This window comes from Saccostrea echinata, unplaced genomic scaffold (assembly GCF_033153115.1).
Source record: "Saccostrea echinata isolate AGI-Se365-2 ecotype Australia unplaced genomic scaffold, CSIRO_AGI_Sech_v1 ptg000047l, whole genome shotgun sequence".
Lineage (NCBI taxonomy): Eukaryota > Metazoa > Mollusca > Bivalvia > Ostreida > Ostreidae > Saccostrea > Saccostrea echinata.
The window spans coordinates 15605929-15633549 of NW_026889796.1; the positions used below are offsets into that span (position 1 = coordinate 15605929).

The 27621-nt window shown below is 33.3% G+C and overlaps 3 protein-coding genes across 3 annotated transcripts; 2 read left to right on the plus strand and 1 right to left on the minus strand.

The window, feature by feature from the left end:
- Positions 1 to 2086: 2086 nt before the first annotated feature.
- On the minus strand, positions 2087 to 13256 carry LOC133203071 (deoxyribodipyrimidine photo-lyase-like). The gene is made up of 10 exons (XM_061338936.1): positions 13206 to 13256; positions 11465 to 11949; positions 10386 to 10531; positions 10100 to 10282; positions 9374 to 9532; positions 7517 to 7715; positions 6903 to 7055; positions 5707 to 5828; positions 3142 to 3301; positions 2087 to 2617 (listed from the first exon to the last, which is right to left on the minus strand). Coding segments are annotated over exons 1-10 (1761 nt in total). The 5' UTR covers positions 13208 to 13256; the 3' UTR covers positions 2087 to 2465.
- A 136-nt stretch (positions 13257 to 13392) lies between these two features.
- On the plus strand, positions 13393 to 16839 carry LOC133202664 (RCC1 domain-containing protein 1-like). The gene is made up of 6 exons (XM_061338520.1): positions 13393 to 13664; positions 14559 to 14774; positions 14871 to 15021; positions 15510 to 15631; positions 15913 to 16227; positions 16667 to 16839. Exons 1-6 carry the CDS (start codon positions 13406 to 13408, stop codon positions 16837 to 16839), a joined length of 1236 nt encoding a protein of 411 aa, XP_061194504.1. The 5' UTR covers positions 13393 to 13405.
- Positions 16840 to 18780: 1941 nt separating this feature from the next.
- Positions 18781 to 24632, plus strand: LOC133202663 (uncharacterized). Its single transcript, XM_061338519.1, has 3 exons — positions 18781 to 18891; positions 21509 to 21787; positions 23656 to 24632. Exons 2-3 carry the CDS (start codon positions 21686 to 21688, stop codon positions 24370 to 24372), a joined length of 819 nt encoding a protein of 272 aa, XP_061194503.1. The 5' UTR covers positions 18781 to 18891; positions 21509 to 21685; the 3' UTR covers positions 24373 to 24632.
- The last annotated feature ends 2989 nt before the right edge of the window (positions 24633 to 27621 follow it).

Sequence of the window (27621 nt, forward strand, 5' to 3'; positions counted from 1 at the left end):
ATTCTTCGGAACATATCGCCCAACTGAAACCCCATCTCCAAAAATTAATTCAATAGTCAAGTTTTAACACCAAAATATGTGCTTAATTAAGCAAAAGCAACACGTATTTGTACGCATTATAAACAATTTATAGTCTCAATCTAATTGTTTATAGTCTTAAAGCTTGAGTTAGCATAGTAACAGCTTCAAGTTGGAATATATCGTTCACACCTCTAACGAAAGGTTTTGACTGTAAAAAAGTTATTATTATATAAAGCTAAACAATAAAAGTTCGAAGCTAATTGGGGTAAATCAATCTCCAAATTACTGTGATTTCACTGCATTTAAAATAAATTGTGGGCTTGGTGAAAGATGTTGACTCTGGACCCTCCAAGTTTTAGAGTCAGGGGTGAAGGAGGTGAAGCCTAAATGTTGTTTCAATTCCAACACACAGCCTTTTAATCTGTGTTATGTAAAGGTAATTTAATTATATAGAAGGACTAAATTTTCTTACATGAAACGATAACGAACAGTATTAAAGCTCAAAAATCCATTGGTACAATACAAACTGGGAGTAGAGCAAACACGGACCTCTAAAAAAAATATCAGAAGTGAGATCGGGTACCATGGATAATATTCCCTGCACCCGCCATGTGCTCTCATTGTCATGATCGGCAAACGAAAAAATTTAGACAATTCAGTTGAAAATAATGTCCTGACAATTTGTTTGAAAAATGTCAGTCAACATTTGACTCAACGATAAGTTGTATTCGCTAACAAGTGCATTGCATCGAGCATAGAATTTGCAAAATGTTGACTTAAGGACATACGCAACGTAGTTTGAACTTTATTGTATTTTTCTCTGGAGTTGAAGAGTTCCAATACTTAAAGGAACTGTCTGCTACATTTTAATGTCTTTATATGCTGTTGTACACTTCTTCTTAAACAAGTTTTGATAAACAAAACATCTAGAATATATGTTTAGTAATTTTTGTATATTTTTCTTTAAATTATACAAGAATTTTCATCAAATGATATCTTTTCAAAACCCCTGGTAATGCATGCTGATTTTTTGTCTATGAACATCTGATGGCATTATAATCTTAAATTAAGAATATCTTGAAAAATTATCAGTAGGTAAGGTACGTTGCGTATGTCCTTAAACGCAGCTATCATTCCAAATGTTGCAAGATTGGATGGACTTGGAAGAACTTATCTTCAGTTGAAGTATGGTTGGTTTCATTTTCCAAGTATCACTCCATCCCTACTTTATCTGCCAGCATCCTTGTTCTTACAACTGCCTTCGTCATTCTCAGAATCTTCCTTCATCGTTTGCACTTTTCTCTGAAAGTTCCATTTCTCCTCTCCTGAAGTCATCTCCCATTTTGCTGTTTGTGTCAAATCAAGCCTTCCTATTGCCAATCTGCCAACATGCTCAATATGTCTCAAGAGGGACTCTCATTCCATAGTTTTCTCTACTGACCACTTCTGATTTCTATTCTTTAAATTGTTTGTATTTTTTGTAAGGGACATACCAACTAGTCAACTTCTTAAGCATTTTTATATGAATGGCATGGATAAAAACATTTTAAAACTTTAAGTATATACAATACAGATGGCCTGTTGACAAGGATTGATACAAATTAACCTGATCATACAGCTTCGGTAAACTATCTTGACTATATCCATGTAATTTTCCATAGAATACGGAAATGTTATTAAAATTGAAAAAAATTAATATGTCTTTAAAGAAGGAAAATGGTATTTTTGCATTAATTTGTAATTGGATTTTAATCAAATAAAGCCACTTTCTTTTCATTGTTTTAAATATTCTTATGTAGGTTAAACAATTTTAAGACGACATACTGACAATGACAAATTCAGGATATAGCATTTGTCTCAGCACTACCTGCTGATTTGCTATGACTATGTTTTGCTATGTATCTAGCAAAGGGTAACAAAAAGGTATTGTGTTTTAGAATTTGGAACAACAGAGAAATGCAAATCAATTTTTCATTTGAACAAATCCATCACTGGATGCTTCACGATCATAAGTAAAGGCATTAAATGCATATTTTATGAACAATTTGAACAAGAATTTCTGCTTTCTGCTCTTTAATTTTATTAATAAGTACAATGTATGTCATTTCTTGACCATTCAAAGAAATTGTACACATCTTCCTTGTCAAGTTATACATGTATCTCCGAAGCTTTTGTGAACCATTATTTGTATCATTTAATACATCTCCTACCCAATTCCTTGTAAAGTACTTAACATGATATGTGTGTTCACGTTTTTCAATATTTTAACAGTAAAGTATAATTCAAGTATGAAAATGTCTTAAATGTACTATATAATTACATGCTCTACTTCATAAACATAAAATGATTGAACACATTATTTAACAAAACAGAGTCCAGCCTACATGCACTGTAAAATGTAACTCTTCTTTTTTAAGAATTAAATGGCCAAGGTTAGTCAGTCTTCACTTCAGAGATTTGCTTTTGTACTTTCTTTCAAAAGCTGCAACATCAAATTTTCTCTTGCATCCAGCATAATTCATGTAGCGGATTTTCCCAAAAACCTCTCGTTCTTTCCATCCTTGGTCATGAATTCCACAAATTGACCACATGCATCCTGAAATGCAAAAATACAAGGGTAAAATTATTGAATGTGTTGAATTGAGCTAGGAAAATAACTCACCATCCTTTTTAATGAGCGTATAGGTATATACTGTGTGAACGGAAACTACATTCTCGTCTCATTATTTCAAAGTAAAAAAAATTTAAGGTGTCTGAGGATTCAAGATATTGAGATTAAGAAACAGCTGAAAGAAAAAGTGGTTTTGGGACTTCCAACTCACATTGACATATGGCATTTTTAAAATATTGATGGTTGAGATGTATCTTGTGAACATACTTTGATCACTAGGAATAATATTGGAGTTCAGGATAAAAGAAAAATGCAACAACATCTGGTACACAGAGGACAAGATGGTACAACAATTCATAGAGGACACTCTGGAGTGCATGTCATTCTTTAAAAAGAACACTTTATTGCCCCCCCCCCCCAAAAGAAATCCAATTGACAGTAGTCTGTCAGCAGTATTTTACTCAGAGTGGAATAAAATCAGATCTTAATTTCATTAAATGCTAACTTACCAACATAACCATTGGGGTCCCTTCCATCCAATGAGTATTTGTCGTTTAAGTAGATAGCAGTTTCCAGGGCAACTTTTGGGCTAGGTGTCCATTCCAAAATTTTTTTAGCCCAATACATTCTGAGAAAACCATGCATTTTCCCTTCTAGAACCATTTGTTTCTGTGTGTTGAAAAATTGGTATTAATGTTCAGGGCTCTAATTGGCGACTAATTTAGTCGCCATGGCACCTAAAATTTTTGATTGGCACCTAAAATTTTTCCATAAGTCGCCAAATTGGCGACCATTTTAAATTGACTTGGCGATCGTCGAATTCCTGAATTTTTCACATTTTTAGCAATTTCTCTGAAAAAGCGAAAAGAAATTTAAAAGAAGAGGAAACTGTTTTCAGCAATGAACATGTCGTGTTTTCCTAGGCACGTCATGGGTCCCTATATTCTATTAACTTTTAAAGTTGGCGCCTTAGAAAAATTGCCTGGCGACTAAAAATTTGCAATGGCGACTAAATTTTTTTGATAAGGCACCAGCTGGCGCCTAAATTTTTGAGGACACTTAGAGGCCTGATGTTAAGTGGAATAAGTACACTATATACTCATTATTGACATGGAAATCTTTATTGTTGTTGTTCTTTAGATGTCTGTTTCTTTTTTACTTTGCTCCAATCTCTATGCATTTCTAGGAAATTAATTTCCTGAAAATCCTAGAGAAATACACACTAAATTTTGCTTATACAGCTAACCTGTTAAATACATATCTACTCATTTTTGTCACAAAAGAAGTGCCAACAATGTTTAGCAATTCAAAGAATTGTGGTTCCCCATTTTCATACATGTAGTGGTTTTAATACAATTATTTATGACATTTTGTAACTGTATTGTCTGTCCATCATATGAAAGATTTGATTTTTTTGAATTAATGAAAGTTAAAGTTTTTTAAAACCATCAAACTTCAAGATCAAAGTCATGAGGACAAATATCATATATAATACAAGCCACAAGGTCTTTTCACAAGTAATGCATATGAAAAAATATGAAAGCCCTGTTTCTTCTAGAGCAAAAGTTAAAACTTTAAATAAGTAGCTTAAACTTCTAAATCAAGGTCTAGGAGTCAAAAATGATGATTTTTTTTATGCCCCTGCCATAAAATGGCCGGGGGCATATAGTGTTACCCTGTTCTGTCATTCCGTCATCATTGTCTTTCGTTCATTATCGTTCATTCATTAACAGTTGCACATATTCATCTCAAATTTGAAAACCGGATACATCATAGGAATACGCAGGTCAAGTTCAAATTTGGCCATGGTCCAATGATTTTTGACAAAGTTATTCCTCTTGAACTTAGAAAAAAAAAGTTTTCGCTCTCTAACCTTTGTAGGGATGTATAAGGTTTATATTGCACATGGAGGTATTTTACCAGAAAATACAGGTCAAGTTCCAAATTGGTCGTGGTTTCTTGATTTCTGACAGAGTTATCCCTCTTGAAATTAGAAAAAATAAGAATTTTTTAGTTTCCATTCTCTAACTTTTGTAGGGATGAATGTATAAAGTTGAAATTGCTTGTGCAGGTATTTTACCAGAAAATACAGGTCAAGTTTGAGAGTTATCCCTCTTGAAATTAGAAAAAATAAGAATTTTCAGTTTCCACATCTTACTTTTGTAGGGATGTATGTATAAGGTTGGAATTGCATATGCAGGTATTTTACCAGAAAATACAGGCCAAGTTTGAATATACTCATGGTTCGATTCATTTTTGACAGAGTTATCCCTCTTGAACTTAGAAAAAATAAGAAACTTTCAGTTTCCGCTCTCTTACTTTTGTAGGGATGTGTGTATGAAGCTGAAATTGCATATGCAGGTATTTTACCAAAAAAGTACAGGTCAAGTTTGAATTTGGTTCTGGTCTGATGATTTTTGATAGTTACCCCCCTTGAACTTCGAAAAGATTAAAAAATTCACAATTTCTAATTATTATCTCTGCTAAAAATGTTCAATTTACAATTTGCAATTTGAAATTTTGGCTGCCTGCAGGGGCATTCATGGCATTGTGACACATCTAGTTCTGAAAGGTATTAACACAGGTAATGTACATGAAAAAATGCAGGCCTAATCTTTTCTCATTCAAAAGATACGACCAATTTTAAAAATTTTGAAAAGTACTGTAGGTAAAGGTCACATGGTCAAAAACATAATTGCACATGTCAAATATGAATGCAAATATGAATGCCCTATCTCCTCTCATTCAAAAGTTACCACCAATGTTAAATTTTTAAAAAGTAGGTAAAACTTCAAGGTTAAGGTCTCGAGGTCAAAAAATTACATTACATTTGGAAAGGTCTTGTCACAGGTAATGTACATGAAAAATATGAAAGCCCTATCTTTTCTCATTCAGAAGTTTTGACCAAAGTTAAAGGTTTTTGTGACTGATGGACAACTGAACAAACAAATGAGATTTAATGTCCCCTCCTTTTCACGAAAGCGGGCAACAATACTAAATTTCATTGCATAAAGTTGCTGTCCCAATGGGTTCATGTTCTCTGTGCTTTTCAATACACTTAACATTTTAAATACCTGGGCAGCATTCCATAGCTCGTCATGTGTCTTTGCAAACTCCAGCTGTTCTTGTGTGTAAACATACTCCCTCTTGTCTCCAGCGTGATCCTTAAGGGTTTGTTTGGCCCAATCATATGCTCCTGTTAATAAATTCACACTGCATTCAAATGTAACAAATTTCCTTCAGGTTTATTTTTATTTAATTAATAAAAAAGTTGAGTTTATGCAAGAGTTTATACACTTATCTTTGTTGTTTACATCATGAATCTTTTTTTATGATAAAATACTTTTAGAATCTTCTGAATGAAGAATGATCTACATGTAAAAAAAAAAAAAACCAAACAAAGCAACCAAGGCTATTGTAAAATACCAAAATAAATTCTGACATTTAAAGGCACAAAAAAGTTATCAGTAATGATTTATGGGATGTGTCTTTTTTATATTGCTGTTTGAAACATGGGACATTGCAGCATTTGATGACCTAAGTAAAATTTGCTTGGGATTTGTGGATTTATTTCTCTATTTCTTGAATTCATCATATCCATGTAACTTTGAATTCACAATATTCAGATATGCTGATTGAAGCCTTAAATACATGACATTTGAAAATTAGTCTCTTGTATATCTCCGAATTTTCCTGACATCTTATTTTCACGAGAAAGTTTTAAGTGAGACAAAATTTTCACCAACCGTGGTTATTGTGTAAATCTTTAATAATGAAAATTTAACCAAGAATTAAATTTTGCAAGCAGACGGTGTCATGTTATTACACAAAAAAAAGTTTTCCTGACTTGCAGTAATTACTAGAACCTTAATTAAGTATCACCAAAGTTTAAGCAATATATGTCATACAATTCATTACAAACATAATAGATAATTAGTAAAATTTCAATAATAATTTGTATCAAAAAATAATATCAATCTAATATCTTTAATCGTTGGGACCTCAAAATATTGATAATTTTTTTTTACCTCTACAGGACACAAAATCAACTTGCCATATCCGTTAATTCGTTATATCAGAGTTTCTTATAACTGCAGAAATTACAAGGTGTTGATAAGAATCTTGCTGGGGAGGGGGACTCCAAAAATAACTTATCTTTATCTGTGAATTCACTATATCTGTGTTTGTACAAAAAGAGTTCTACTGTATACGTATATATTGACCTTTGCCTGTTTGTGCAAAAATTAGAGCTAGTGATATTGTGTTTCACCTTCAATGGAGTCGTATTTCTCATTGTAGAAGCAGAAATTATCAGACAGCTCCCTCCTGATGACTGCCTCCTCTATATAGGATTCCACGGACTCCTTGTATTTACTGCGGTACTGTCTTACTGTCAGAATGCAGCGTTGCACTGATATCTGTCCTATATGTAAAGACAAACATATTACTGTATACAGGGAAATTTTCGCCCCGTTTTATTTTCGCCTCTTTCGCCCTACTCACAGGTGGGCGAATTTAAAACGGTGCGAATTCAAAGAACATAGTATAATTTTTTAAACAGAAATGTCACTGCACGAATTTAAAAAGAGGCAAAATTGTTTGCAAGTTTGAAAGGGCGAAAATAACACGGGGCGAAAATAACCCTGTATACAGTATCTCTTTTATCTCTAAACTCTTCATATATTAATTAATTTGTTCTTGCTCTAAAATAAATAACTTTTTTTCTTGTTTAAAAAATCAAAGTCTTTATATAAAACTTGAAAGTTACCAAACAAGTACATATATGGATTCCGGTTGCTAGAATATTTGTAAAAATGGCAATGCTCCTGAAACTTTATTAACATATTTGGACCATCTTATTCTGTAGTAATAACAAAGACTTGCCAAATTTCAGCCAAGGTGACAGGTTGCTGAGGGCATTTTTATTTGGGTTATTTCTCTCAGATCCAAAGTACTTCAGCCTCTCTTTACAGAAAGACTCCAGCATGTTCAGTCCTGCTGTAGATCCTGGCACCGCCCACTCCACCTCTGAAACCTTACAATCCACCTCCAGACTGTCCTCAGCAGCAGACCAATCAACTGGCTGAAAATTTGTATATAATTAAAACTTTACAAAATAATACATGTTGCCATCAATCACATTTTGAAGTGTTGATTTAAGTATTCACAGAGGTAAAAAGTTCATATATTTCTAAATTGACCTAATGAGTTATACAAGTTCCAATAATATGCAAGTTCTTTTACATCTTAGATTGGCTAAATTGTTCTTTTTGACTTATTTGTGGACTATTATAACCTCTTTGATATTATCTTACTACTGATGTAGGGATGGGTAACAGAATAGAGTCAGTTGATAACCACAATTTTGAAAACTAGAACTGTCCAAAAGGGACAAATACCCCCCGCTGGGTTTTTCCGAGAAGGTACCAAATCACTAATGTTTTCTAGATGTGAGAGGTGTTCACAATTTGCTTAAACATTTAGAGTGAAAATTTAATTACTCATTATATTTTTTTTAATGAATGAAACTAAGGTGCAGCCTAATAAAACATCAATACTAATAATTACAGTGTTTTTTATTACATTGAAAAAATAGTTTGCAACTATCTGTCATCTTTGTGAGACATGACACTCTGCAAATTGATTGTTGAAAAAAAATTATCATAATTAATTATACAAAATCAAATTGATCTTAATACCTTTATATCAAACTCATTTTAAAAATAAAAGGTTGGTTCCAGTAACTATGTATTCTGACAGACATAAATTACAATTAAGAGACTTAGACAACAGAGATCTTTATTTCTTTCTGCCCAATTCCCAGGAGATATAGATAAGACCTGCTTGATCAGAGATGCCCTAACAGCTTCCCACACTGAACTCATTAATTAATCTTTAACTGGATGCATGTCCACTCATTACTCCCAAGGGACAAATGGATTTACACTATCTGCTGTGTAATGTAAAAACTGTTTTTAATACTTCGTGTTTTTTTTTTAGTTCTAATGAGTTGTTTTAAGCTGTAGTTCACATTTTTGTACAAATGTTCTAGATTCTATGTCTCAAACCTTAGACATGAACCTGAAATGACTAAGTCAATAAAAATAAAAAAAACCCTGTAAAATGCAGAAAAATTATCAAATAATGTTGAAAATACCAGGTGCACATCTTCATATGGTAAATAATAAGTGTACAAATTTTCATACAAATCTATGCAATAGTCTTGGGGAAAAGATCTGGACAAAACCACATAATAAAAATGAAAAAAACACCTGTAAAATGCAAAAAAATTATCCAATCATGATGAAAATACCAGGTGCACACCTTCATATGGCGAATAATAAGTGTACAAATTTTCAGACAAATCCTTGGAACAGTTTCCAAGAAATGGTCCGGACAAAATCTCGTCTACAGACAGACGGACAGACAGACAGACGGACAGACAGACGGACAAGCTGATTTCAATATACCCCCCCTAAACTTCGTTTGCGGGGGGTATAATTAATAAAATATCAGTGAAACAATCACACCCAATGTTACCGTGGTTATGATTACGATCACATATGGTTGAAGAAATGCATTCCAAAAGGTTAGACAGAAAAAATTGATTATATCCAGAATTTATAAATATGTACAAAAAAGTAGTTTCTGAACAGAAGTTTCTGATGGACATAAATGTAGCAAGATGATGCACAGTAACACATAACAAAACTCAGCTTTCTTTATATGCATAATTCCTACCTTGCATGTGGACTTTGATTTGTGTGGATGTCTACAGACTGGTGGGAATTCAGTTAAGAACTGGCTTAATTGATTGTGTATTTTGTTCCTGATAGTTCGGGCTCCATATTCCAGTTTAGGTGAAGCTTCCCAACATGGAACCAAGTTATGAGAATCAACCTTAAAGTACAATATATCATTCAAATTTTTGTTTATCTCCAATCTATGAAAATAATTTCTGTCAAAGAAATAGCTTACAATAACTCATAAAAAAATGCTTACTAAGTCATATATTGGCTACAGCAAAGCAATTTCTTGCGTAAAGAGAGATTTTTTTCAAGATTGGGTAAATTTTTCACAACATTTAGTTGCTGTCCTTTCTGTCAAAAAATCGCAATTTCAAAAATGTTTTAAATTCAAATTAAGTACATATTTGTACTTGATGGTAGCATTGAAAAGAAATTAAAATTATTAACAAAAAAACCATTGTATATTTTTAGTGGTGGTTCAATGTTCCTCAAACATGTACCCTAATAGTAAGATCCACAACATAAGAGAACTAATTATTCTGATTACAAGTGGCTTTTAGAAAAAGAGCAATAAAACCAATGAAGTCTTGACATTTTTTTCATTTCAAATCAGTCCTAGTGTCTTTAGTTAAGGCCCTGCCATATATAACAATTAAATCTCACAACAATGTCTATATATTCATTTCAAATATGTCATCGGGTTTATAGCATTACTCACCTGACAAAAAGGGACATCTTTAGGGAGAGCTTTTGTAACATCAGCCACCCACTCTGCTGGAACTCTCAGGGGAGAGAAATCTGTCACCACCCCTCCTATCTTGTTCTCTTTTACAAATGGAGGTAGAACATCCTTGGCATGACCAATAAGCAGGTGGAATGATATATCTAGTTCCTTACATTCCTAAAGCACAAAATAAGAAATTTATCACAATCTGTTTAGACTAGGATTGAGATAGAAGACATCTTATCCAATATATGTCCACTGCATGCTCATATCATTATACCTTCTCTACTTCCTCCAATCCTTTCAGTATAAATCTATAATGTCTGATCGTGGCATCAAGGAACTTTGGGACCAGACAGAAACACACATGGAGAGGAACGTCCATCTTTAGGGCTAGTCTCTGGGCATACAACAGTGCCCAGTTATCTGAAAATATTATGAGATGACAATAAATACATGTGTGTATAGGTACCTAATGTATTTGGGGATGCACAGTAAGAAATATGGTTGAATTACTTTCTTTACTGTCTGGAACTTCAATCATATGCTACATTTTCCAATATTATTGATAAATTGTTTACATTCATTAATGTATGATAATATGTATAATGTATATCATCACAAAGTTCATTCAATGGGATGCATCCTTAAATGAGTTTTGGTAATTCAAAGTGGTATATATTGAAATTTCATAAATTGAAGGTGTAAATAATGGTAAAGAATTCAGAAATTACTGGTATAAAAATTATGGGTTAAGTAGCATGGATTGCCAATTGAAAACTCTGCTCTCACAATCTCAGCATGTCATTGTATGAGTCACAGTGTGTACTTATAAGTAAGAAACAGGGCTAGAAATAATTATTTTTGTTTACTGGTCACTCGGGCTATCGCCTTAAATTTTTACTGGTCAGCTTAATACTTTCACTGTCCCATTGGGCCAGTAGATTTTAAAAAGACTGGCCCAAAACTATAATAATGAGAGTAATATTTTTTTTATTGTGATACTTAGAAGTACAATTTAACAAAACAAGAAACAGCAGAAGTTGTGACACACAACCCTGTCAAGTTAATTAACCCAACTGTGAAAGAATTTTATTTTGCATAAAAAAAATGCTGACCCAAAGGGCACATGCCTTCTGCAATGTACTAGCCTGGATTAAAAATTCACTGGCCCCGGACCAGCGGGCCATCAATTATTTCGAGCCCTGAGAAAGCAATGTACTTTTAGGCATTGTTTCTGCAAACCTCTTAGGAAAATAGAATTTAAGATTTTTGCTTTCTCCTGTCAGAGTCTCAAACTTTATTCTACATTATCCTACAAACTCTATAAAAGTCCAATAAAATGGATAAGAAATTGACCTTGAACCCGTTGATCCCTTGACATCCAGTACACAACTCCATTTTTGTCATCTGAGAAATCCTGGACTTTGGATAGAACTCTCACTCGTTTCTTGTTAAACTTGAATTCAGCCACAGAATTACACAGTTTCTTCCTGCTCTCTGCTATCTGTTTTATCAGACATGTGTCACTTTTGGTTTTGCTGTCTGTACTTTCAGTCTTCATTTTCTTTGGACTCTCTTCTTTAGGTTCCTCATCTTTTTCATCTGCTTTTCTTTTACTCGTCTTTTTGTCTGACATTTTCCTTTTCGGGGAATAAAAATAGTTATTGTTGTAGATAGTGACAAAGTTTAAATGTGGCCTAGAGAAAATACACAATGAATTCAGTCTGTTGAAGTCAGAATGATGCTGGAAGTGCAGGTTTGAGGATTTGTGTGTAAGGATTCTTCTGGAGAACTTTGTTATAGAATGTATGAGTGTAGGTAAAGTCCTAAAAGGGTGAACCCTGAAAGAACAAAAAGATAATTATACATGTAAGCATTACAGACAACTACATTCATATAAACCATTAACATGTTTTTACAACTGGTAGCCACTTTCAATACTTCAACATAAAATATGCATGTACTTCACAGTCACTTGTAACCATTCAGGCTTATATAGCATATAACACACCTGCTGATTAAGTTGAATTTTTTAAATACTTGTACCAGGTATATAGGTGGGAAATGTACCTCAAATATCACATTGTTTTGATATATATTCAAGATGCATTACATATACAGTTGAACTTCAGTATCTCTGATAACACTGGTATCTTGAATACCATGGATATGTCGAAGTGATTTGGAAGTCCCAACCACTTATTCTGTAAGTATTTTACCCCTGATATCTGGAATCCTCAGATATCTCAAAGTTTTTCCTTTGTCCCATTAAGTTAGAGATAATGAGGTTTGACTGTATATGGAAGAGATTTATGTCAGACATTTACCAATGAACTTTAACTCACTACTTACTGATCTTGATCAAAATTTAAACAACATTAATGCATTGTGGGGATAAACATGGGGTAACCTAATCTAGGCTGAGCTCCCAGCTGGATATTTGGACTGATTCTTATAAACATCGATGAAGGCATCAATCAAAATAGTGATTTCCAAATTAGAGGTAACCTTTTCTTTCTAACCTCCTTTTCTTCTAACAACCCCCTCCCTCTGGCCACATCTCCCTTTTCTATCTCCTATTTATTCCTCCTCTGTTTCCCTCCTTCCTGCAGAAATTCCTCATTCCCATTCTAGCTAATCCTCTCATGCATCACCCACACATCTATCTATAAGCCTAGACAACACTAGCTGCAGAACTGTGCAAGATCCCCATCTTGTCCATACTTTTGCATTACATTGTATTTCAATAATCTGCATGCAGGCTTTGCATCAAATGATTACACTGAAAATGGATTGTCTGAAAGTTTTTCTAAGAATACAATGAAGAGCATACATACAATTCTTGATTGGATTCAAGACTTCATCTTAGAGCTTAAGCAGTTAAGTGTCAGGGAGGTTCAGGCTTGGGCACTCATCATACTCATGGCTGCATGGGTCTCTGAGCAGAGTGTACTGGCATAACACAGCTTATGCATTTGCACACGTGTATATAAATGGAATGTGTTTGTATCATGTTCACATATCAACGTACATAACCAATAACTAAGTGTCAGCAACATCAAGCTTCATTTTTGTTGTGATTTGTGCGTGTACTTACATTAATAAATGATTATTCTCCGACTGTTTTCTGGCGTGATGCTTGCATAACAAAGCATTTTCCCGCTCTATAAATATCTAACGAATGTGATTGGTTCTTCATAATTTCGGAAAGTCTCATGTGAGCAAAGGAACAAAGGAAACTCTTGAGAGAATCCGAATGATTTGATTACTTCCGGCGAAAACAAACGCACATGAAAAATGTTGAAAACAACTTTCTGCGGATTTAATGGATTTGACTTATTAGAAAAAGTAAAAAATCCGCTAAAGTATATTTGGAATAAATCAGAAATAACCGATCTGTCTGCAGATATTGAAATGACTGGCAAGAAACCAGCTGTCACCAAGAGTAAAAACACGACAGTTATAAAACCCGAGGAAATTCTGGCGCCAAATGAAACTGAGGATGTTCATGCGTGTATTGCTACACTGAAGGACCTTACTATGGTCAAAGTATATGGTAATATTTGTTTTGTAAATCTTCACTTATACCTAATGTCTTAAAAGTGTGCTTTCGTTGGGGGAGGGGTGGATGGGTTGGAGGGTGCAGGGTATCCACCCACTTTTTCAACCTGAGATTGCATCCTCTTTCCCTTTCTCATTCTGCTATGACTTATATGCTGAATCAAATAGGGCCTATATTGGAAGTGTAAGTTTGCCACAAGCACATGAAGTTATGAATATGTTCTCCTTTGTCTTAAAGCTACACCCCATTAAACCCCATCCTTTAAGTTAGTGTTTTATATGCCGTAATCAGAAGATTTATTAAACATACACATAATTTTTTTCCATTGACAGGGATACAGAAGGTTTTGGTGTTATCGCCTTGTTTCACTTCATTTGATTAGTCAACAGCTTACAGTTTGAATTATTGACTAATCAGATAAATGAAATAGAACAGCGTACATCAGAACCCTCAGTATCACTGTCAGTGGAGAAAATGTGAATGAATTCAAATTGAAAATCTAATTTAGACAGAGCTAAAACATCAAATACTGTAAATTTAAATCACATATTTTCATGGGGTCATATTTTCATGCTTAAAAAAAAAATACTGGTTTGTTGGAATTTGAATTTGTGGTTGAAGAAGTATGAGATGTTATGTATTTTAAATTTTACATTTAGTGGAGGACATGAATTGGGTCTCTTCATACTATGAAAACAACAAAAATATAACACCCACAAAAATTAGTGATTTCACAGTAACTAGTGAGTTGTGATAAGAAGTTTGATATTGAGCAATTTTTTCCAACAACAACCTCCTTAGAAAATAGTGCATTTTCTTCTTAGATATAGAATGATACCTGTCAAGTACTATGTGAAGCAATATGTTATCTCTACCATTTTCTTCCAGGTAATGATGATGGATTCCTGATCTTATCCTCTCTCAGAGTTAAAGAACCAGGAAAGTTTGTAAGTGCATGCACACTCAAAGACAAAACTGTAACAGTCTTTGACAACAGAGTTTATCTGAATGATAAAGAGTCCTTGCAAGGTGAAACAATATACTCAACTGATGCTCCAGTTATATGTGTAGGTGGAACAGATGATATTCTAATTCTTGCTGAAGGTAATGAACTTTTATTTTAAACAAAAATCTTTCAGAATAAAGTTTTCATTGAAACATGATCTCAATTTTGCAATGGTTTTCTTCCAATTTAAACAGAGAAAAAATTAAAGGTGATCAGAGTTTTTCCCAAAGTTTCTCTGGCAAGAGAGTTGGCTGTGGACTTTAATGTGACAGCTGTCAGCTGTGGAAAGGAGCATACCTTGTTACTGACCAGTTCAGGGACTGTTTACAGCTTTGGTGGAGGGAGGTAATGAGCTTGACTTTATACACAACACAACAGCATCAGGTTTCTGGAAAGGGGGTTGATGTGCCCCCTAATAATTTTGCTGATTTATAGTATACAAACAATATACAATAGAAAACAAATCTACTTTATGCTTGTGCCCCCTCAATAATAACGTCTGATGACTTTTTTTTTGGTCAAAGGAATTTTTGCTTGGTAGTGCCCCACACAAACTGAAAATGTTTGGTCCCCCTCCCAAACACAAAATGATTCCTAAAGAAAAGGGTAAAAGTTGGGAAATTTCTTTATTTTTGAATTACCTTCCTTACATTAGAAATCAAATAATGGCTATACAAAATTATAACAATGGACTGCTCAGTGTTTTATGATGTATATGAGATCATTTAAGGGCTTGTGCATAAATTTAATAATATTTGATGATCTCCCCTTCAGGAAGGAAATATAATATCTTATTCTAACAGTCTATTTAACAATGATGTGTAATTTTTCAGTCGAGGTCAGTTAGGTCTGGGTCACATAGAGAACAGGGAGGAGCCCTGTATCCTAGAGGACCTCGCAGGAGTTAAAATTTCTCATGTTGAAGCTGGGGGATGGCACTCCCTAGCAGTATCAGGTACGACAGGTAGTCTACACAAACCTACAAGTTCTACTCTATATTAGGAACAATGTTAGAATAACTAAATTTCTGTGAAGAAGCTATACAGATCATTATTCACAGGGAGAATTTCTTAAGCTAGCAATCTTTCCAGACAATTAAAATGAATTCATTGAGTATATTGTGCAATGTTCAATTCTGGTACAATTAAATGACAATGTTAAATTATGATACATGTATGGTGTACAAAGCACAACAACATATGATGCAGTGTATAATACATGTATATTAAACTGTAGAGCTGGGTGATCTGTATGTTTGGGGATGGAATGAGAGTGGACAGCTAGGCCTGCCCTGTAGAAACATCTCAACACTACATCCTCCTCCAGAGAGAAAGGAAAATTATCAGATGGTATCCCCCACTCCAGCACCTAATAATGGGACATGGTTCACACCTGTTTACTTAGAGAACACAGAGTCTGGGCTGTGTCATGCTTACATTCAGAGAGTGGATCCTGTCCAGATCCAATCAGAGCCTTGTGTCCTTGACCTTGGGGAAGATGTTAATGTGGTGAAGGTTGCTTGTGGGTCTCGGCATTCAGCTGCAGTGACTGGTCAGTGGATTGTACCGGTTGATTTAAGTTTACAACATGTTTTAATTTATAATAGGACAAGGATTACATTAGTGAATACATGTTCTTTGTACTAATCATAGTACCCTGTATATATTTATTCAGATTCATGTGCTTGTGAGAGACTTGTGGCTTATTATGCAATAGAGATTTGACAAATAGACAGTGAATCAAAAGATTTTTTCTGTCTGATTTTATGCCTCCTTCCCTTCCCCCACCCCTTTTCAACTGCCTATATAATACATTTGGGCAATGTCTTGCATATTATGACAAGTGATGAATTAAAAGCATTAAAAAGAAGGCAAAACCAAAAAAACCCAAATAAACAAAACAAAAAATATCAGCCAAATAAAAACCCTGTTGCTTATTACTTTGTTGCTTTCTTTAGATTATTGATGCATATATATACTTGTAACTTTAGCTGATGGACAGTTGTTGACCTGTGGATGGAATGACTATGGACAACTTTGTCATCAGGATGTATACTCCAGGGACTACTTTCAGACAGTAGACTATTTTTTGCAAAACAAGATGACTGTGAAAGATGTGTTCTGTGGCCCTTGGAGCACCATAATTCTGACAAGTCAACACTGATCAATGTAAGTTATACATGTCTCTTTCAGAATTTTACTACAACAACAGTGTAAAAATAATTTTTGCTTTCTTCTTTGATAGAAAGGGATATATTATAAATATTCTAATCTTTGAAATACTTAAGTTGAAATTTACCCATTATGTATAACAATAATGTAGTTTATATACATTGAATGGCAGATTCCTTTTAGGTCCATTGTAAAGTCATGACAAAATTTTCCTTTATACATGTATCACAATGTCAAAAATTTACACAAATTGAACCAAAAACTGTTCTGGAAATTACTTATATTACTGGAAGTCTAAGTATGATAAATACATCTTTTTTTCTCTTTTAAATGAAAAATTAATTTTAAGCTGCTATTTTGTTTCCTTTTTAGCTCTACTGGTCAGAGACCAGACCCCGGGATCACGAAACATTTTAAGCTTAAATCAAAATCTTTATGTTTTACTAAGATGTAGTAGAAGTCAAGCAGATGAAAATTAAAATATATTTCAATATTGCTTTATAAAAGTGTTGTTATATGCAAATTCAGAGATTAATTCAGTAATTAATAAGCAAATTACAGGCGATTGAAAATTTGACTTAAGTCTAAGTCCGTTTCATGATCCTGGGGCCAGAATTCTGTGAATCGGTTTTTGATTTCAATGAATGGTGTTGCCATGGTTACTAAAAATAGAATTTTCTGTGAAATACTTTCAAAATGCTACTCCTCCTACAGTTTTGGTCCGATTTCAATATAACTTAGCACACTAGTAGAATATATTAAGATACATACTTCTGTGTATCAGTTTTTGATTTCAATGAATGGTGTTGCAATGGTTACAATGTACTAAAAATACAATTTTTTGTGAAATATTTTTAAGATGCTACTCCTTCTACAGTTTTGGTCTGATTTTAATTTAACTTGGCATGCAAGTACACTAAACTGAGATAAATAATTCTCTCTTTTTTTTTTTACTTTGATGAACATTGTTCCCATGGTTATTAAAATCAAAAATTTCTGTAAAACTCTTGTAAAACACTACTCCTCCTACAGTTTTATTCTGATTGCAATAAATCTTGCCACAAAAAGAAACTAAACCAAGGATCATTATACTATTTATTCCTGTTGCAAAGTTTCAAGGCCAAATGCTAGTTTTCTCTTCCTTTGTTTTAAGTACAAACCAGTAGAGCTACAATCTCATCAGAGACTTCTGGTGTTTTAAAATTTCTTTGACCACTAAAAAACGTGGTTGAAAATGCAATAAATATGATTTATTTTCTGAATAGTCACATTTTATGTATGAGCATATTATTCTTTTGGTCCATTACGTCTTCCTTTTGAGACATTTCGGCCACAGGTTAGCTGTAACTAAATTAAAGAAATAAAACATTTCCTGTACCGTTCCCATTTACTGACAATAAAATGTATTCCTGTTGTGTGATGTGTTCTCAGCATCAAGGTAGTCGTCTTTTATTATACGTAATGACATGATTGTTTCTTAATTGATTATTTAACATGTATTGATCGGGTCTCCTCTGCACAATTCACCCCAGCACACACAAAGATTCAGGCACTTAATTCAACAATACTAAATTGTCTTGAAAGAAAATGGAGAGTTTTCTCAACTTAAATGCAGGACTTATACTGTAATCTATAATTAATTAAATCCTAAATTATTTAGTTCTTCATTTAAGAATATATTTTTTTACCTTTTGTTATGTGCCGAAACGATTGATGTTACATTATATCATGTAGCGAATCATTTTTATAAGTAAATGAAGTTTCAGCATGCGAGTACATTAATGATGTGTAAGGTGAAATCTGCAAGTCATTCAAATAAATGGGGTGTGTGCATGATATCAGGGATGAAATAAGACACTGCAACAAAATTAGAAAACCTGCAGACACAGAAATAAACGACAAAGTCTTATTTCACTTGCTTGTATTCATTTGGCCATGGATGCGGAAGGTTTAAAAGAGAGGTTTTACGAGATGTTTTCATTATAATGTTGGAAATCTCTACTAAACACAACATTCAAACAAACCCTTCAGCGTAAAATAACAGGTAGGTTCTTTAAATTCATTTATGTGTTTTAACAGGTTTATTTTCATTCGAATGCTCCCGATTTTTGGAATTCAACAAACAACAATTTTACAGGACATTGACTGATTTTCTGCGATTCTTAATTTAGAGAATGCCTTTTTCTAAGTTGCTTACAGCTGTATAATTAAATTGACAGTTGTCAAGTCAAATAACATCTCAGATTTTTTCAAATTATCGTACAGTTTATCCAACCGTATTTCACTAAGTTAAAATTTAAACCATTTTAGTACATTTGGCTTAAAGGAATAACAACCATTGCTTAATATCCAATTGTTTTGCTACCATGAAATACTTTTTCATTTCCAAGGATTCATTTCCAGTTAAATTGTCTAAGTGGTACCATGTACATGTTGACTTGTTTCTCCATCGGACTGCGTATTACTTCTTACGCCAATAATTATTCTTCAAACAATCGGTATAAGCTTACAATAGACTAACAGTACATCTATATTTGTATGAACGATTGGGTCTCGCATATTAAATAAACTATAAACCCGTGCACTCTCCAGATAAATCTAGCTAAATAAAGTGGTGTCGATTGACGTGAAAAAATGCACTCTAACGAGAAAGAAATACACTTATTTGAGTTTTGTGCAGTTTGCCGAAGAATTAAGTTACGTGTCGGGTGGAGTAGATACTTGTGAAGATGAATTGGGTGTTTGTTACATAACAGACCAGCGGCTCTAACGGACAGGCAAACACGAGAGTGTGACAAAACTGCAAGAGCATTCCATGTTATCTACCGTCGCGTGCATAAGCAGGAATGGAATTATTTGCGAAACTGTTGAAATAAATAATTGTAGTGCTCAACAGAAACTTGTTATCATGACCTAAGTAATTCTTTTTATCAAGTAACGATCATCAAATGAACGTGGTTGTTGAGAAAGTTTTAATTTACAACGGACAAGGACTTTGTGATATAAAGTTTGGGCCATGATCGGTTAGAGATGGTTTGATTGTCACATAGATTCTATTTCTGGAACTTTAAATTGATAAATTCAGATTAAGTGTTCTTATTGCAATATGATTAAAGAATACCAACGATTACAGAACTTTTCTTTATCAATTATGAAAACCTTTCAAGTACCTTTTTTTTTTTTACACAAAAACTTCGAATATAAATTATTTACGCCAGTTTTAATAAGATGATTTTTTTTAATTGTCCTTGCGTGTACAACAGCATGGAAAGCAACATTTGGAATTTTTTAAGATTAAACTTGTATTTTTCTCTGTGTTAAAAAGATCTCCTTTTTTACAGATGATAATAAGAGTTTAAGATCCTGCATACAAATTAGGTTTTTCGATTTTACAGTTTTATTGTATTGAATATTTAAACCCAGTCTTTTTACCAGATTTAATTTTGCGTGACGGAGCATCAGTATAGAGTTCTTGAGAGACAGCGCCTTTTCCCTAAATCTTTCTTTAATGACATGTACATATTGTCGTCTTCTCAGGGGACAGTAAACATTCCTTTATTTATTTCACCTCGTGGATGTAGATTGAAAATTATTTGGATTTAATTTCTATAGTAATTAAATATCATCCTTATTAAAATTCAAGAAAGTACAAGATAAATTTATTGAACAAAACTTGTTTTCTATCTAATTTCTTTTTTTATAAATTGACAAGGTCAGATAATTCCCCTGTACTTTTATTCATGGATAGAATTGAAATTTAATTGCACAGACTTGTCAACCGAGATTGTTGAGAAATTCCTTTTAAAAAGACCTCATCATGATGTTATAATGCGTGGTGTTTTCAGTTATTTTGGTTGCTTCGATGATTACATTTATATGATCGTTGATTAAAATACGATTAACTTTCCTGGGAAGAAACAAGAACAAACTTTACACCTCTATTTAAATTTTTGAACCCATACATACTTACCAGAAAAAGGAAATATGTTTTTAAACTGTATTTTCTTATCAAACATTATAGGTAATTGCGTCAGCGTGCAATGAATAACAATAAAACTGCGTAATTTTTTAGGGAATCTAACAAAATTAAGTTTCATTGCTCTTTAATTGAAACGTTCGATATACCATATAATTTGAAAAAAAAAAAAAAAAAAAAAAAACTGTTGACTTTTTATTGAGTCATCACCCATAATTGATAGCAAGAACCGTGAATTTCTTGCCATTTTAGCCTCTTCGATAAATTCCTTCTTTAAATGGCAAGTCTTAGAGAGCGTCAGTCACTCGGCCCCCTTTTCTGGCGTTTAATACTAAGACTACCGGATTCCTCTGACGATACCCACTATCCCTAGCTCAGACAACGTGTTCTCTGTTTTAACAAATCTTATTAATCCCAAGTCAATACGGACTGACCGTTTAAGGTATGTAAGCCAATACCTATGTGTTCTGTTATATACCTGATTGGAGGGTAACCCGTCCAGGGGGATTGGTGGGACTCATTCACTTTTGGGGGGATATGATAAGGTAATACCGTTCTCTGTCCAGGAATCCGTGTTGCATCAAGGAGTACACTTGATAGCTTTTAGGATAAATACTTCTTTTATGACTTGTTCTTGCTAAAAGGAAATTCTTGTATTGATCATTTCTCTCTTTTTCTCTTACAGTCCAGGAGAGTTTACCAATGTAAGATAGAAATCAGATGTTTGTTTCCATACATTTTCTACCAGAACGATGGTCTGATAACCTGTCCTTGTGTAGATACCATTTTAGGTGCAATATTTCTTTCGACACAAGGATAGCGTAAAATAGTGGCTGATATTTTATATATTCTTTTTCGTGTAATGCCTGAGAAAAACACGTGGAATAGGCGACCATGGACCCTTCCCCACGTCCGGACGCAACCAAAGGTCCATGTGCCAAAAGTGGACACTTACTTTAAAGAGGTTTGTCTCTATGCATATTCAGATTTGTGAGAGAACACTTATGGGTTTTAATTTTTTTTTTCAATATAAGTTTGTTATACTTTTGAAACTACGTTTATAAAAAAGAAAGTTTTTTCCTTAAATTGAAAATATACATGCTAACGGAGCTAACAAACACATATTACTCAAATTATTTAAAAATCCAGTCGAAACAACTGAAGAGATCATATTCTTTTAAGTGTATATAATTATGTATCAACGGCAAGAAAAGAATTAAAAAGAAACGTAAAATCTTCAAAGTAAATATTTTGTAATCAAGAGGTAAACAGAACACGTACAGATTTACATACTCTACCTTGTAAATTTCACTATCAATATCGGAAGTTCATATACATGCGTGTAATAATAGTGCATTTGTTTTTAACCAAAATTCACTCTCTTTTATTAATATTCCTTGAAAAATTATTTTGTGATCGAACATTTTTTCACGTGATATTCTTTTAAAAATTGGTTTTAACTTGTCAGTTGTTTTTAGGAAAAATTAAACGAACAACTTAGTGAAAAAAGTAAGCTATGAGATCATCCCATATTTATAATAATCATTGGGTATTTTTACTGAGTTGATTTCATCTGTAAACATGTTTAAAATGAAGTATTTTTTATCACAACTTTAAAAGTTGATGGAATAGACAATTCAGTCATACAGTGATACATGTATTGAATTACACTGCTAGTTATTAAATTTAATTTTTGGTACCCTTATGAAGTATTAAGAGTGTGACGCTAAACAGGTTTTTAATACCAATTTTGCTAAGGCTTCAAGTATACAAATGTTTAAGTAAATAGAGACATAAGCTCTCAGAGGTCCGTAACATGAAGGTGAGAATTAGAGAAATGAGATTTTCATTGCTTTAACTGTTTGTTTGATAGACTCCCGTCTACACGGAGGAAGAACTTCTTGATTATTAAGTAAATTATTACGAACATTTGTGAAATTTGTCTGCGATCACGTCCCTGGCTTTTCTTATAGTATTTTGATATTAATTGCAAAATATTTTTGTACTCCAAATGTTTTAATTTTTTTTAAGATTTGCGCACCGATAAATATTTAACAAATTGAATTTGAAAGTTGAAACCTACAAAATTGAATTTAATGATTTAATGTAATGATGATTGTGGAGAACTTGGTAAGCAACAAAAATCTTGCTCAAGACATTTAAATCTGGCATTAAATGTGAAAGTTTAAAAAATTTGATCGATACTTTAGATATCATACATAATTATGTAGCATTTGGGCTCTAATCGTTATAGACCCACCTCGATATTTAATTACCTAAAATCCTGTTTTTAATGTTCATTGTATTGGTGTATTTTTTGGGTTCCAAATCTTACCATCCCGTGTGTTCTAGCTGTGGCAATTAGACACGTCGGCATTTAAAGTTTTGTCTACTTACACAATGTTAAGATATACCTCTTGGGGAGTTTCAAACCCCCACGCCTCTTACAGTAAAGTGACTTAGTGAATTGAGATGTTTGTTCCCTGATAATTCACGATAAATTGATTTGTATCCCTTAACATGCTGAGAATTACCCCCGAATGTCTCCAAAATGGTCTTGATTCTAAGATATAAAGGCAGAGTCTACAGAGGTCGACAAACAAAATCTGCGTAATAAAGTTAATTTCTCACAACAAATACATGTAACTTTAATATTGTCTTATCAATTGTGCATTGATATTCTACCTTGTCTCCTGTCTGGAATTGTGAAAATCCGTTTAAATTAACACCGACAACTGTATGTGTTGCAAATTATTTTTGAAAATTTCAGTAGATTTTTTGATTTTGCACACCTAAATCACACTATAAAGTAATTATTCATTTTTTTAACAGATATCAGAGTGCCAGAAACAGTATTCAAAGCTTCGCCTGACCCCCGAGGTTTCTAAACACTCCTCCTCCACGCTCCCCTTTCTCTTTCCGCGGTCCCATACTACCTCAAAAATTGAACTTAAACCCTCCTATGCCAGATCACCTCCAGCAACTCTGTCCCGCCATACTACGAAACTGTCATGGCAGTTGAAAATGTCTGACAGTAGACCAAATGATTCTTTAGACTCGGATAATCTTCAACTGTCTGAACATGCTGAATCAGTGGACGAGGAATCAGATGAAATGAATCCTATCAAATTGTCAGAACATTTACGTGATTCTGGATTCGGCGATCCAATAATGTTAACGTGGTCAGCGAAAGAACATCTATCCAAATTCAACCTTCCTAAAGGACGAAGAGCGAGAAAGCTTCCCTCTAACCCATCACAAAGAGAAAAAATAAAGGGAAGGGCTCGTTTAGACTATGAAATGGCAAATATGAGAGCCGTTGCCTTTTGTGAAAGACAAGCACCAAAGGTGTTTAGGACGGCTTCGGCAAATATGCGTAACAGGGATGTCCAGTTTGTAGAACAGGAAGTGAAAGAAAATATACAGCGTGAAATAGAGCTGGACGAAGATGATAATGATAGTATTATAGTGATGAAAATAGACCGCGAGGAACTGTTCCAGCGGGTCAATACGTGGATAGAGGATGTGACGAAATCACTGGCCAGCTAGGGAGGAAGTGACGTAGAAGAAACGAGTTTTACTGCTATTCTAGTCAATTGGAAGGCATAATTTTTAAATTGACTGTGATTATTATATAGTATGGCATTACTGATTGAAAGGGATGGTGCTTTTCCTGTTAATATAACTGTACAATAGGTACTCATATTCGATATCCAGCAATAATGCATATGACTACACTTATCAAATATTGTTTACAAGCATAATTTATTCTGACATAAAACCTCTTCATTGTATAATTAACTTATATTCAATAATATTAAATTGGAGATTTATATATAGCATCATTCTTCTTTTTCATGCTTCCATGTACGTTTGAATTCGACAGATAAAGAATAACACCCCTGTCAAATGTTATATTAAAATACCCACGTCTTCAACTAGATGATTCATTCTCAAAGAAAATATCATTTGCACTTTAAAAATGAAAATTTCATTACAAATGATTTGTTGATCTTTATTCAAGAAATTTGCTTTCTTTAATAATTTTGTAAAAATATTTAAACATTCCTCAAATAGTGTTATTTTGACACAGTGCGTCAACGTTAAAGTTTTTCATTCTTAATTACAATATATTTAAAATCCCATTAGGATTGCAAATGAAACGGAATAAAGGGGAACAGATTGTTGACTAATAGCAAGTGGTTGATGCTATATAACAGATGGTTCAACAACATTTAAAGAAACACCGAAGATTAAATATACAGAATTTTATCCTTTATAGTGCGTATTTTAGCACCTGAAATCACTTCAAAATAGTATGACCTTTAAAAATCGTGTATTTATTTATTGAACCGATTACTCATATTACCTTCATGTTTCTTTGTGTTGTTTTTAAGAATTTATTTTCAACTTATAAAAAAAGTAGGTTAAATGTTTGGAGGTTCAGTATTTTACGCCATGCCATGTTTTCGTACATATTCGGTCAGCTGACTGAGGCAGAACAACTACTTTAATTCCTTGAATATGTATACAATACTTGGGGGGGGGGGGGGTTAACAACCTAACAGGTTAACAACCTAGCAAGCATAAGAAAAAAGTATACTTGTATACTACCTCTTTTCTATTGTAAAGTAAAAAATATCCCCCCCCCCAGTTCCACCTGCTTTTATATGTTTAATCATTTTATTTCATCAAATGCCCAAAGTGAGCAAATAAGTATGTAATTAGGAAAGGAAATACATCGTAGTGTTTTATCTCTTTATATGTAATGTGAGTTTCCAGAAAAAGCGCAAAGTCCATCAAGCTTATTCACGAATTGTAATAAACACAACATCATTTCTCTCTCATTATCATTCAAAAGTTATCACCTATCAAAGTATGTTAAAAATTTTGATGAGGAGGTCAAACTTAAAGGTCACGGGGTCAAAAAATCATAGTACATTTGAAAGGTCACAGGAAAGGTTAAAATGGTCAAGGCAACTGGGAATCAGAAGATGGAATAATGTAGAAAGACAGTGCTTTTTGTTCTAAAATTACAAATTCAAATTGTTTATATATAGAAAACTATGTATAAAGTCAGACTACAGTAATCAATAGAAAGATTAAGTATTTTTAGCTCCTCTAAGCCGAAGCTTAAGGCTCAAAGAGCTAATACTGTGGTTATCATGAGGTTCGCACAGTGTGTAAACTTTTTAAAAATGGAGGCCATTCTCAAGAACCCTTAGCCAATTTTTATCAAAGTCACAGAGTATCATAAGACTAAAAACAGGGAAATAGTTCTTAAACAAGTACAGATAATTAGGCAAATATAAAAAAAAAGTGGTTTCTAAAATCCTTCCTCAAGAACCCAGAATTATCACAAACCTACCTATAAGGATGAGCATATATTGTAGATTAAAACTTTTTCAAGTCATCACCCTAGTTCAGAGGGCGTTCTCTCAAGGTCACTTCAAAATGTTGTTTTGTTAAAACTTCAATATTTGCCAGCAAAGGGAGGAATAGGTTCATCAAACATTGTCCATTGATGCATTTTAGGACCTTGTGATGTGTTAGCTTACAAGGTACATGTGTATAATATTCCTTTATTAATTCTTATGGTGTTAAATAAATCGATATTAATTCGTTATATTTTTTTTTACAATGCAGGAAGTAATTTTGTGTTTTCATTAGTAAATCCACATGAACACTCTGTGTTTTCTGAATATCTACCCTTAAATGTTTTAGAATTTAATGACACTTACATTTGTCTCTTTCTAGTTAATAGTGAATTCATCATCTTGGCACCATAGGAAAAATGTTTTGGGAGACTCCCTATTGGGAAGTCTATTTTTGAAAGCGTTAACACCATCAAGCTTCCTTATCTCCAAAAGTAAGCCATTCCACGGTGATATTTTTGAGGAAAAATGAGTTTTTTTAATAAGTTTGTTCTACATTGAGGTATGACAAATGAATATCGTTACAGTTACGCAAATGATAATGAGTAGTTTGTAAAACTTCAGAGGTAATAAATATGATATACCAGGTACTCTGGTACAAGACAACATTAAGCATAACGTCATCTTTTTATAAGTAAGTGATTGCTATCCTGTAAACTACGAGAAGTTGAACCACGTAAATTGGAAGACCAGTTACAATACGTGCAGCTTCTAACAGAAGTTTTTAAAGTCCAGCGTCAGCTGTGCAGATGTTATTCCATACTTCTAATGCATATTGGAAGATCAATCTTAAAAATGTAATATACGTACACATTAGCTAAGAAGTGGCGATGCAATAACAATTTTAATTTACGAAGGACTGCAATTTCTTTGAATTTTGTATAATATCGTCAATATGGTTTGTCCATTTCCAGGATTCTGAAAATGTAAGTCCAATATGACAGTGACTAGGGGAAGGGACGATTTGTTGATTGTCAACACGAAGTGCCAAATATTAAGATTGCTTTTTAAATAAAAATGGAACTCGTAAATCTACATACATTGTCATTGATAATAAACAAATTTTTTTGTTAAAAAACGTTCTGATTCTACACACAGGTACTCTGATATTGATATTATAAAAAAAATGCTTGAGTTTCTAATTGACAACATCTATGTAGTTTTTTGAGATCAGGTCTTCCAACAATCTGACGGAATTCTCATGGGTACCAATTGCGCCCCATTATTAGCAGAGCTATTTTTGTATTCATATAATTAATAAAAGCAGATTTTTTTTTTAAATTGTACATGAGAGGAAAAAAACTTGCTGTGGCCTTCAACTCGACATTTAGATATATCGACGACGTATTATCAACTAACAATA

What these genes read in the sequence shown, in the direction of transcription:
- LOC133203071 (XM_061338936.1), bottom strand. An exon ending in AAGATGTCCCTTTTTGTCAG is followed by an intron (nt 9,533 to 10,099) that starts GTGAGTAATGCT and finishes TTGTACTTTAAG; the next exon opens with GTTGATTCTCATAACTTGGT. An exon ending in GTCACCTTGGCTGAAATTTG is followed by an intron (nt 7,056 to 7,516) that starts GCAAGTCTTTGT and finishes CTTTACATATAG; the next exon opens with GACAGATATCAGTGCAACGC.
- LOC133202663 (XM_061338519.1), top strand. Translation starts at nt 21,686, where the DNA reads ATGCCTGAGAAAAACACGTGGAATAGGCGACCATGGACCCTTCCCCAC. An exon ending in TGGACACTTACTTTAAAGAG is followed by an intron (nt 21,788 to 23,655) that starts GTTTGTCTCTAT and finishes TTTTTTTAACAG; the next exon opens with ATATCAGAGTGCCAGAAACA.
- LOC133202664 (XM_061338520.1), top strand. Translation starts at nt 13,406, where the DNA reads ATGTTGAAAACAACTTTCTGCGGATTTAATGGATTTGACTTATTAGAA. An exon ending in TACTATGGTCAAAGTATATG is followed by an intron (nt 13,665 to 14,558) that starts GTAATATTTGTT and finishes ATTTTCTTCCAG; the next exon opens with GTAATGATGATGGATTCCTG. An exon ending in TACAGCTTTGGTGGAGGGAG is followed by an intron (nt 15,022 to 15,509) that starts GTAATGAGCTTG and finishes GTAATTTTTCAG; the next exon opens with TCGAGGTCAGTTAGGTCTGG.